The sequence below is a fragment of the Crinia signifera genome, chromosome 5 (assembly GCF_055691185.1).
Source record: "Crinia signifera chromosome 5, ASM5569118v1, whole genome shotgun sequence".
NCBI classification, from domain to species: Eukaryota; Metazoa; Chordata; class Amphibia; order Anura; family Myobatrachidae; genus Crinia; species Crinia signifera.
In genome coordinates, this window is record NC_139221.1 from 204,429,561 (window position 1) to 204,442,743 (window position 13,183).

The following is a 13,183-nucleotide window of genomic DNA, read 5'->3' on the forward strand; positions in this document are numbered from 1 at the left end:
ACGGCCCAGCACTCTAAGCCTAGCTCCAGGACTCTGGTCCATTCGATGTTCCGCCATCGTCTACCATCGATGTTCCGCCATTGTTAAAGTCCGATATTCCGGATTCACAGTCTCCAGTTTCCGTCCGTCATTCGGGACCCACAGTCTCCACCTTCATATCCGATATTCCGGATCCGATGTTCCACCATCAATTCCATCTCCTCGTCCAGCTGTAAAGTATTGCCATCTACATTGACTGTACAATCCATCTGCATACTTTACCGCTTGTATATACAACCATCTGCTTAATAAAACTCGGTTGTATTTTACCATTGACTGTTTATTGGCTTTGGGTGCACTGTCACGCATTATATGCGTAAGGGTCCTCTCCAACCTCCCCGGTTCAGGTACCGGTCCAGGTCCCCACCAGAGGTCTCAGTCTCGTCGACTCAGACCCCTGGTGTGACAGTAAGCACTAGCCTAATGGATCCAACCACAAGCCAAGCATCGCCACCCAGCCCTGTACAACAACTGGCTGTTCGCTTGGATCAGCAGGAAGCTGCGCAGGGTCGAGTGATCCATTGCCTCCAAGATCTTTCTTCCCGGCTGGATAAACTACAGACCACTCTAAGTGGCCCCAAGCCTGTCAATGTACTTCCAGTTCCAGTTCATCCTCCTGTATTGGCTGCTGCACCTCGTCTTCATCTGTCCGTCCCCACCAGTCTGAGATTTATTTCGAGCTGCAACCCAGTAACTTCCCTACTGAAAGGGTCAAGGTCGCCTACATCATCTCCCTCCTGAGTGGAGCAGCGTTAGAATCGGCATCACCATTATGGGAAAAATCTTATGCCATCTTGTCTAACTATAAGAACTTTGTGACAGCATTCCGGCGCATCTTTGATGAGTCTGGGCGAGCAGCATCTGCCTCCACTGAACTCCTCCATCTCAGACAAGGATCCCGTTCCGTCGGGCAATATCTGGTCCAATTCCAGATTCTTGCGTCTGAACTCTCCTGGTGTGATGGGGCCTTATACGCAGCTTTCTGGCATGGTCTATCCGACCGCATTAAAGATGAAATCGCTACCAGAGACTTACCGTCTGGTCTAGACGACCTTATCTCGCTATGTATTAAAGTGGACCTACGCTTCCGTGAAAGAGCTGTAGAACGGAACAAGAGGGCTCCAGCTAAAGTGCCGACTTCTCCATCTTCTTTACCTGCTACCCCGGTGGTCCATTCCAAAGAAGAACCAATGGAGGTAAATCGTTTCCGTCTGTCTCCAGAAGAACGGCGACTGGCACAGCTCTGCCTGTATTGTGCCGACCCAGCACATCAGATTTCTGCATGCCCAAAGCTTCAGGAAAACTCCTCCTCCAAGCCCGTCAAGGAGAGGGTAGGCTAGGAGTAATCAAGTCCTCTCCATCAGCAACCGATTGTGTATTACCAGTTTCCCTACAAGTTGGTCAGCATTTCAAGACTGTCTCTGCACTTCTTGATTCCGGTGCCGCTGGCAACATGCGTAACTGCCGAACTGGTCCGCAAGTGGCGGTTGCCCACTGAATGTCTTTCCGAGACTGTCTTCCTTACTGCTGTGGATGGCAGTAGGATTTCTGATGCGACAGTCTCCCGCAGAACTTTGCCACTTACAGTCAGAGTGGGAGCTCTGCACACCGAACTTTTGTCTTTTCTGGTACTACCCAGAGCCACCCATGCTCTGGTTCTGGGCTTGCCCTGGCTCCGTCTTCATAATCCTCGCCTTGATTGGAAGACATCTGAAATCCTTTCCTGGGATCCTTCCTGCTCCAGTACCTGTCTCCAAAAGGTACTTCCAGCTCGCCATTCCTCAGCAGATGCAGCAGACCTTCCGCCTCTTCCCTACAGAGAATATTCCGATGTATTCAGCAAATCTGGCGCTGATATTCTGCCTCCTCACAGACCGTGGGATTGTCCTATTGATCTTATTCCAGGCAAAGAACCACCGAGAGGTAGAACCTATCCCCTATCTCTTCCAGAGACTCAGGCCATGACCGACTACATCAAAGAAAATCTGGCAATGGGATTCATTCGTCCTTCAACTTCCCCTGCTGGTGCAGGATTCTTCTTCGTGAAGAAAAAGGATGGAGGCCTACGTCCATGCATTGATTATCGTGGTCTCAATGACATTACTGTGAAAAACAGATATCCGTTACCCCTCATTACCGAGTTGTTTGACCGTGTCAGTGGTGCGACCATCTTCACTAAACTTGACCTGAGGGGCGCATACAATCTCATCCGCATACGAGAGGGCGACGAGTGGAAGACGGCGTTTAACACCAGAGACGGCCACTATGAGTACCTCGTCATGCCCTTTGGGCTCAGCAATGCCCCAGCCGTATTCCAGCACTATGTCAATGAGATCTTTCGGGACATTCTATATCGACATGTAGTCGTATATCTCGATGACATCTTAATTTACGCCAATAACATGGAAGAACATCGTTATTGGGTAAAAGAGGTCCTGTCCCGGCTGCGAGCTAATCATCTCTATTGCAAACTGGAGAAGTGTGTCTTCGAGGTGAAGTCTATACCCTTCCTGGGGTACATTGTCTCCGGTTCTGGTCTACAAATGGACCCAGGAAAATTGCAGGCTATTCAAGATTGGCCAATTCCCTCTACGCTGAAAGGTGTTCAACGTTTCCTAGGTATTGCCAATTATTACAGAAAGTTCATCCGTAATTTCTCATCTATTGTGGCACCCATCACTGCCCTGACACAAAAAGGGTCCAATCCAGTGAAGTGGCCGGCAGAAGCCATCAAAGCCTTCCATCTGTTAAAGCAGAGGTTCACTTCAGCTCCCGTGTTAAGACAACCTGACACCACCTTGCCCTTTATCCTCAAGGTCGACGCCTCCTCCGTGGGCGTTAGGGCAGTCCTCTCGCAGAAAGCGCCCGATGGACGTCTTCACCCCTGTGGGTTCTATTCTCGTAAGTTCCTGCCTGCAGAGTGTAACTATGCCATTGGTGATCAAGAGCTCCTCGCCATCAAGTTGGCAATAGAAGATTGGAGATATCTTCGAGAGGGCGCTGTTCATGAGATCACAATTATCACAGACCACAAGAACCTTCTGTATCTCAAGTCTGCTCAATGTTTAAATCCCCGTCAAGCCAGATGGACGCTTTTCTTTTCCAGATTCCGTTTCAAGATGTCATTCTGTCCAGGGACACAAAATCGAAAAGCTGATGCCCTTTCCCGGTCATGGGAGCAAGATGGTGAGTCAAAGTCCACGAGTCAACAATTTATTATTGATCCAGTGGCCTTCTCCGCAACAGGAGTAACAAATCTCACACCCCCTGCAGGGAAAAGATACGTAAAGCCAGCCCTAAGAAAGAAGTTGCTTTGTTGGGCGCATTCTTCAAAATTCGCTGGCCATGCAGGCATTCAGAAAACTTACGAGTTTATCACCAGGTCCTACTGGTGGCCGTCCCTCAAACAGGATGTACAGGACTTTGTTTCCTCTTGTGCTAAGTGTGCCCAGCACAAGACCAGCCGTCAGTCTCCTCCTAGGCAATTGATGCCATTGTCAGTACCACATCGTCCCTGGACGCACATATCTATGGACTTTGTAACTGATCTTCCAGAGTCTGACAAATTCACTACCATCTGGGTGATTGTCGACCAGTTCACCAAGATGGCTCACTTCGTTCCCCTTACCGGTCTTCCGTCAGCTTCCAAGCTATCCCAGCTCTTCATAAAGGAGATATTCAAACTTCATGGACTGCCTCTTGAAATCATCTCCGATAGAGGGGTCCAATTCGTAGCCAAATTCTGGTGAAGCCTGTGCTCCCTGCTTCAAGTCAAGCTGAAATTCTCTACAGCCTATCACGCTCAAAAGAAAGGCCAAATGGAGAGGGTGAATCAAGATCTTGAAGCGTTCCTGCGCACATATGTATCTTCTTCTCAAGACGACTGGGCTCCTCCTTCCGTGGGCAGAATTCTGCCATAATAACCAATATCACTCTTCATCAAATGTCATTCCATTCCTTGCCAACTATGGGTTTCATCCTCGAGTTCCTGACTTCACTCTGCAGCCTGTGTCCTCAGTTCCAGCGGTCGACACGACCATCCGGCAATTCACCAAATCCTGGAAGCTCATTCATTCTTCACTCCTGAAAGCTTCAAGCAGGTATAAAAAATTTGCCGACAGGAAACGCAGAGCTGTGCCAGCCCTCCGTCCAGGAGATCGTCTCTGGCTGTCAACCAAGAACCTTCGATTGAGAGTGCCATCTATGAAGTTCGCTCCTCGTTATATTGGTCCATTTCCAGTTGAGCGAGTCGTCAACCCTGTGGCCTACAAGCTCAAGTTGCCGCCTTATTTGAAAGTACCAGCTACATTCCACATTTCGCTGCTCAAGCCGCTGGTTCTCAATCGCTTTCATTCCAAGCTCCCCAAGAAACCTAAAGTTTGCACCCAGCGTGGAACAGAATATGAGGTCAGTAAAATCTTGGACTCTCGCATCCGATATGGTCGTCTGCAATATTTGATTGATTGGAAGGGCTACGGCCCCGAAGAACGATCATGGACCAATGCCATCGATGTCCATGCTCCCAGACTCATCCGGGCGTTCCACTCCAAGTTTCCCCGCAAGCCAAAAAGGTGTCCTGAGGCCACCCTTAAAGGGGGGGGTGCTGTCACGATCCGGGTATTAAGGCAGGCTATCTTACCGGCTAAGTGCCTCCGCAGGCTCAGCTTGCGGTTGAGATGTCATCCCAGCCGGCGTCCTGTCTGCCGTGCGCCATCATCGCTGTCATCCTCCAGTCCTCTCAGCGCTGCTGAGTCTGCGGCTGCGTGGCGCACCGCTCTCCTCACCCACAGAGACAGTATCCAGTGCTCGGCAATCCGTCTGTCCGCCGCCATTGCTCCCGGCCACAAGCATGGTGGATACAAACACTCTTTCCCGCCATAGCCTGACATGGGGGCTGCCATGTTTTCCCAGTCACATGTCTGCATTATCCAATCCTGAATGATCTGATCTCCCTGTCATACTTCCTCGGCCAATCCTGGCCACTCAGTGGGGATAAGTATGCTGGGAGCTCTCAGAATCATTGCTAGTGCTTCAGTTGTCTCCAGTGTGTGTTCAGCTGTCCTTGTCTCTACAAGTGTTTTCCTGCTGGTGCATGTTATCTCCATTTCTGCAGTGTACTCCAGGCATTCCATCTCCTGTGAAGTTCCAGGCATTCCATCTCCTGCGATCCTGCATCCACGGCCCAGCACTCTAAGCCTAGCTCCAGGACTCTGGTCCATTCGATGTTCCGCCATCGTCTACCATCGATGTTCCGCCATCGTTAAAGTCCGATATTCCGGATTCACAGTCTCCAGTTTCCGTCCGTCATTCCGGACCCACAGTCTCCACCTTCATATCCGATATTCCGGATCCGATGTTCCACCATCAATTCCATCTCCTCGTCCAGCTGTAAAGTATTGCCATCTACATTGACTGTACAATCCATCTGCATACTTTACCGCTTGTATATACAACCATCTGCTTAATAAAACTCGGTTGTATTTTACCATTGACTGTTTATTGGCTTCGGGTGCACTGTCACGCATTATATGCGTAAGGGTCCTCTCCAACCTCCCCGGTTCAGGTACCGGTCCAGGTCCCCACCAGAGGTCTCAGTCTCGTCGACTCAGACCCCTGGTGTGACACCATCTTACAATGAATTGAGAGTGTATGATTGGGTACAATATCTTTCTGATGTATGGCCACCTTTAGGTTCCATCTCCTAGTATAGGCACACATAATAGATTTATACTTAAGTGAACGCAGGGAAGGATCTGAAGTTCTGAACTAACAATGGGCCAATTAGATTTGGCACTTCTGCTGATCTTGGAACTTGCAGAGTGATATGAATTAACCAGACTTATTTGTCTTTAACCTTATCTAACTGCTTGTTGTCTAATGCACAAGCTTTATCGCGGGAAAGAACGAACACCTTGCACTTGGCGACTTCCAATTCATGCATGGTGTATCCACGCTCAAGAAATTTGGAGACCATGATAGATAGTGATTTTTCGAATTCCTCTGGGTCACTTGTAATTCTGCGCGTGTTTGAGTGTATATGAATTAAACCATTATTGTCAATTTATAATAAAACCCAGCATGATAAAAATGAAACAAACATATGAAGAAGCACTTCAAGATCCAGAAAAAGAAAGTTGGGGCAAAACCAATTTCATGTTCCTAATTTCAACCTTCAAGTCCACACAGTCCAGTTTTTCTGCTCCGCAAGGGACAGTTTCCAAATTGGCAGCACAATGTTAATGTTCTATAAAGATGAAACTGTATTTTATTTATTTATATTTATTCATATTTCCAGCTGCGAATGAATACAGAGAAGTATGAAAAGTTATTATCTGAACGTGCCGTACAATTTCGTGCTATTGAAAGACTACTCTTAACAAGGTTCAAAGATAAGACACCCTCTCCACTACAAAATCTGGACACCCTTTTGGATGGGACCTACAGACAGGTAAGGCAGAAATGATTAATGCATTATGCTCATATGATGTCCAGAGGTCATTTGTAACAGCTACAAAGTAAAATTTACGATTCAAAAGTTTGCAATTCTCTGTTGCTATATGATTACACAGCATATTATAGAATGTCATTACATTAAGTGATTGCTAATAGTTACCCCTAGTTGTAGGATTTCACTTTCTGAAAAGGAATCTGCATTACTTCTCTGGCAGGATTTATGAATGTTCCTGGCCTCAGTGTTTCATCTTGACTGTAATTGTTTGTTTCAATCCACTATCAGTCCCAGACAGCAAAAAACATTGTCTATGTAACAATATAAGGAAGTTCTGTCTTTGTATTACATTGCAGTCTCTGCTGTGATATGCTGTATATGAAACCAGTTTTGCCATTTGCTCTGCATACCATTGCTAAATTCTGAGTTTGAGGTTTTATCTGGTGAAAACTAAGATGGATTGGTCAAGACTCAGAAGCATTGGCTAATGGGGTGAAACTGCAATGATTACTTTGGCGAATTTATTAATGACCAAAATAAGCTTGTCCCTCTAGTTTACACCATCTTCAGGTGGAGTAAAGCACAATGGAATTCAGTTAGCCACTGTAAATGACCACAGGCTAATTGATCCCTCGGGGCTTTTCTTCACCAGCCTCAGTGGTTAGATAAAAAATACCCTAATAACTTGCAGGTTGCTAGGGTGCTACAACCCTCTTAACACACCAATCCTTGAACTTTTCAAGGATTCTGCGGTGCTCCTCTCCCAAACCAGTGTCTGATTCAAGTGCTGCCACTGTAACGTGGATTACAAAAGTTTTGTATATGGTATAATACCCCTTTTCCACTAGCCTAAATATCCTGGGTTTTTGCATGGGAGCACTCAAAACCCGGATTACTATTTGGCCATGCTAAAACTGATGCAGGGAATGCTGGGATGTGTAGTTCAACAACATCTGGAATGTCAAGGTTAGCCATCACTGTTCTATTTACTATACATCAGATCCAAGTGTATTACTGGAATGATAAGTGGACAGTGGATGTCTGTCTCTAACTGGTATAGCTACAACTGGCAACATACTTTGGTAGCAGCTAGATACAGGCATCACATGTAAATGCCTAAAAAGTGTATAACTTCACTGAGAGCTACAGAGTTAACATGAAAACGTTTCCTTCGGGGAGGCTTGGGTTTCCATGCTAAAGGATACTGTGGAAAGGGGCTATTGATGGAATAAAATGTGAATTTTTGGACACAAAGGAAGATATGGATCCCATGTGATTTCCTTCCCTTCTGTGCAATGAATCACATCACTGTCGCTCTTATGCTAACCACCTGTTTAATAAATGAAGAACGAGCAAGATTTATACGCACCTGCCTGGGCTCTTGTCATCCTAAATCAAAATGAACAATCAAGCAATGAAAGAAAGCCTCATGTGTATAGATTTATGTGATCCTCTGAAAATATCCAAAAAAAGAATAGGCTTCTATTATTGTGGGATTGGGGTTCAATAGAGGGAATGTGTGATCACTGAATCTCTTATTATTACAAAGTTGATAGCTCTGATGCAGTGCTCAGGGTTACGGTTCCTCCTCTAGCGCTTTGCCTGTTCTCTCTGCAAACATCAAAACAATATGGCTTTTTATCACGCTTCCCACGCTATTGTTGAGTAATTCTAATCAAAAAGTGATCCTACTGCTTTCAAGTATACATTGTTCCTTATAATTATTGTTAAAACATTTTTAGAGTTATATTATATCTCGGTTATATATATTTTATCTGGCTTTTCAAGATTATATGTTCTATATGCTGAAAAGTCCTATTTAAAGGACTAACAATTAGAGACTATTTCCTGTATAATTTGTACTTCTCAAAAAGTCACTTGTTCACAATACTTTTTGGTGTAGTAGCAATTGCCGCTATTTGCATGCATTTTAATTGGCCTTTCCATAGAATGCAATAGCAGCACGCATGCATGTTATTTCATGCTTTAGATGAATATTAGGAGGAGGCCATACATTGACCACACACTGAATTGCGGTGCCGTGTGGAGTGGATGGACTAAATGATGTACATTCGCATCATTTTGCCCTGCCCATTCATGCATCCCCTTGAAACGCAGCATTTTGTGGGCAAGGCTAAGTGATGTGGAGGCTGGGCCCATCCCCACACTGGTAAGCAGCATCTCCTCTCCGTTATTTTCTCAGAGAGGATATTATAATCAGAGGCGTACCTAGATAATCGTGGGCCCCATAGCAAAATATTGTAAGGGCCCCCTATTTAGCAACTGATGGTGATAAATGTATGTAAAACATATACTGAGACAGCAAAGATGGGCCCCCTTCAGCTCTGGGCCCCATAGCAGCTGCACCCCTTGCACCTATGGTAGTTACGCCTTTGATTATAATTGTAGGCAAGTTCAGTATGAAGTAGGCCCCAATAACAATGAGTCAGAGACATCAGTACTCAGTCACCACTGCAGGGAGGTCAGAAAGACAAGTTACAGGTGCTGAAGTGTATTCACAACATTTTGATGCTTGATGCATTATGATACAGGTGCTTTGAGCATCTAAATATGAAATACTTTATAAAATTAAATACATTTAGCAGCATCTACATTAAGTCAAAGAATGCCGTTCTTGTTTCATGATGTTTTTAATGCTGATTGAATCATTGACTTCATGGTGATTCACAATATTTGTCTTAGATAAGAGTGTGCTTTCTTTGTCATCAGAAGTGTTTTTTCTCTACAAATATGTTTTTAGTTGAAACAATAGTTTTTATTGTCAGTCAACAACATAAATTGGGGATAAGAAATAAAGAGGAGGAAAGAACAAGGGGTAAAGGATGCATAAATGCCATACTGCACATGTTGTAGTCAGTATGTACAGTACTGTATATTCAAACATAATGTAATATACATTTATCTTCTTTGTGTGTTACTATTGCACTTGATCCCTTTTGATAATCTGACCATTTTTTTGTACATGGCGCCTTCTACTATCTTTGGGGCACCTTCCTAGCAGGAAATGTTTAAATACGCTAATAAAAAAAATATTTGTTTAGCATCATGTTGGAGTTTTGTTGCCTTTCGCTATTGTGAGATTGTTTTTCTTCACAGTACAAATTGTTTCATAACTATTGTTACAATGGGCCTTATTCGAGTTCACTCTTTCAGACAAAATCCTTCTTAGATGGACAAAACCATGTGCACTGCAGGGGGGCAGATGTAACTTGTGCAGATCTAATTAGATTTGGGTGGGGTTTTACTTCAAAGTGAGATCTATCTTGCAGTGTTAAAATAAAGCAGCCAGTATTTACCCTGCAAAGAATCACCAAAAAATCACCAAATCTATTTCCATCTGTACATGTTACACCTGCCCCCCTGCAGTGCACATGGTTTTGTCCATCTAAGAAGGATTTTGTCAGAAAGAGTGAACTCGAATAAGGCCCAATATGTGAACTTAAAATTGTAGTACTTATTTCATTTCACATGTCGCATACGACCGCTTTCACTGCCGCCGGGATGGAGGCAGAGTCGGAGATCATATAGGCAGCAGCTCCGACCTCTGGTTTAAGTCTAATGCACACGGGACTGTGCATCAAACCCGAAGGGCGTCAAACACAACTGATCTCGGCCAGATCTGACGGAATTGGATGAAATCGGCCCAAATCGGACTAGTGTATGGGCACCTTTTGCATTTATTTTATGGCAGAGTAGAGGTTTGTAAGCAGTAGGACACATTACAAGCCATAGTTAATCCACTGTTATACCTGATTTGTCAATACACTGATATACCTGGTTTGCAGTCAAGCAGTACAGAGGTATAAAGGGCCCCAAGAAAAATGACATTTCCGCATTCATCATGTGGACTGTGATAAGACGTGTGACTTACCTTCGGCCAATGGCTCGTAGTGGGTTATGGGTCTTGACAGTCATGTGATGTCACTTTGGAGTGAGTGCTGTGATATTCTGATGTTCCTGTACCCTAATCCTAGCCTCCCCTTCCCCAGCCTAATACTAATGTCAACATTCTGACAATATCCACATTCCAGTTGTCGCAGGCCTGTGGACATTTTAACAGTGTTCACATCATAACTGTCAATATTATGGGTTTGGCATTATTTTTGTCGACCGGGTGACAACATCCTTGAAAATAATATATTTCCCTTTTTGGGCATGCATAAATGCAATATATTAGTTTTATAAATAAAGAAAAGTGGCTTACTGCAGGCATAGAAAGTCAGTTTTGAATTGTACTGATTTGTTGTAGGCCTCGTGCAGGAGCTGTAGTCATGTCAATGTGAGTATTATCTTAGCAGGGACCTCAAAAAAATAACTTCAGTCTCTGTGTTCCTGAAAGAATGTTTTGTTTTAGAAAAGAGAACCCACATGTATTTTAGGTTAATCTTGTCCAGTGTAATTATTTCTTTTGTATCTGTTATTATACCCACACTTGTGAAGAAGATAGATCCAGCAGTGCCCATTGTACAACCTACATCTGACACCAGCCCATTTTTTCTTACTTAAGAAATAGGAGACAGGACTTTGGCCTGTTGTACAATCGTCCCTTACAAGAGCAGAGAGAACCCAAGAAAATAAATTGTTGCTCTCTAAGGGACTTCACAATAAAAATGTGGGGTAATTATTTCACTTGAAATGACTGGAATGAAATGTCTGCTGTGTTCCACATCTTCAGGATGTCAGAATATAAGAGTCTACAATTTTGGATATCAGTTTCAAAGAATCGTTCTGGAGTGCCCCTTGAAGAAACAAAAGACACAAGAAAATTGGATAAAACAACTCCTTTTGGGCATTTCTGAAGCAGATCTCACAATTCTATTATTTTATAAATAACAGACAATCACATGAATCATTTGTAAATCTCTATTATGTTTTACTTGATCCATTAGTAATATATATTTTAACTGTCACAATCTCAACTTTTTAGTTTACCCACTATTTAGCCACCCTACTTTATGCAGTTTCTTCAAGAATAGTTTTTTTTTTCTCTTACAATCTTAACTATTTTCATTAAAATGTCACTCATTTTTACTATTGCCGTACTATTTGTTATTGCAGTTTCCCCTACAATTGTTTCGGGATTTGATGCTTGGGAAACTCAAAATGCTAACTGTTACATGTATGGATAATTGGAATTTCTACAGTTAACAAATTAACTACTGTAGAAGTAAGATTGGCACTGCTTTAGGGAATCAACAGGGCCGGATTAAGGTCTGTGGGGGCCCTGGACAACAAAGTTGTGGGGGCCCTCCAGTCCGGGATGGAGGCAGGTGGTACCTGGGCAGCGGAGATCTGGGCAGCGCTGGGAAAGCAGCGGGGTCCCTGTGGTGAATGGGCAGTCAGCAGTGGGGTCCCTGTGGCGGATGGGAACTAGCAACAGTATTGGCGAGGCGTGTATCAGCTGCTTAACGTGCAACTATATGTTGGGAAGACTGGCCGGCCGTTTATTGTCTGAGAGAATTCTCTCAGCCAATCAGCGGCAGGCCAGTGTTTTCAAAAGATGGTTTCACATTCAGCAGCCACTTCCCGCACCACCAATACTGCTACTAGTTCCCATCCACTGACTTCCCATCCACCGAAGGGACCCCACTGCTGACTTCACAGTCACTGCAAGGACCCCAACGCTGACTGCCCAGCTGCCGCAGGGGCCCGCCCCACGCTGCCCAAACCCACTCCCTGCCACCCACCCGCCACCACCGCAGCAGTGCCAGTGTGGAGACCCCTGATGTGTGAGGGCCCCAGGGCGACCACCTCTGTTGCCCCGTGGTTAATCGGGTCCTGGGAATCAATGATGCTATGGGTTCTGCTTGCACTCTTAAAACATACTGGTAGCATGTGCATGTGATAGGGAATGTAGATTGTAAGCTTCACTTGGACAAGTATAATTATTTTTGTCAGTGCTCACTTCTATCTTCTATACTCTGAGTCGGGGCTGCTGATTACAGGTGAGGAGACCTGCAACACAGTGGTAATCTGATAAATCTGTGCTCAAATTAATAATGTACACAGGTCACAAACATTCCCCAATGCTATTGTACTATTGTGACCAGTGGCCACATATATTTCAGTACAACAGCAGTGTACATTCTGCCAACTATATTGCCACTGCATGTGTAGAAGTTGCAATTGATATACACAGATATATTGTACCTGTATACATTTATACATCATTCACTTGGACAAGGACTTTTTCAGATCTTTAAATATATGTGGGCTTAACACTTTTCTATTTTGTCCGTAAATGCTTCTTAGTCGCAGTGCAATGTGATCTGACTAGGACACAGCAGGGGGCTGTGCTGGTTAATTTTGTATGTGTGAGAATCTGTATACAAGTTTGGTTGTCCTACATTGTGTCTAATACATTAGGACAACCAGCATCCGATCCGAATTGTCTCACTATTCCCCTTGAACTCCCTGTCATTCTCGGAGTCACGTTTTGGTGCATTTTGACGCATTATGTGCTAACGATGTACTTAGGATCTGCACCCACTCTCGATGTACTTACGATGTGCAAACACTATCGATGCTAACGATGTACTTATGATCTGCACCCACTCTCAACAGATCATATGTGCAGCATGTAAGATCATAGGATCCATTTCACAACCCACGGGCCTGTGCATCCTACTGAAACACCTCACAATGTGCACAAAACACACACAATGCATCACAAGA

General features: G+C 44.4%; 1 protein-coding gene across 1 annotated transcript in view; it reads left to right on the forward strand.

Annotated features, from left to right (window-relative positions):
- LOC146005778 (protein PTHB1-like) overlaps positions 1 to 13,183 on the forward strand; it is a 489,046-nt gene that overhangs the window by 250,945 nt on the left and 224,918 nt on the right. Inside the window, exon 18 of the mRNA XM_083145203.1 lies at positions 6,335 to 6,487. Within this exon, the coding sequence (XP_083001329.1) occupies positions 6,335 to 6,487 (153 nt within the window). The remainder of the gene's footprint in view (positions 1 to 6,334; positions 6,488 to 13,183) is intronic.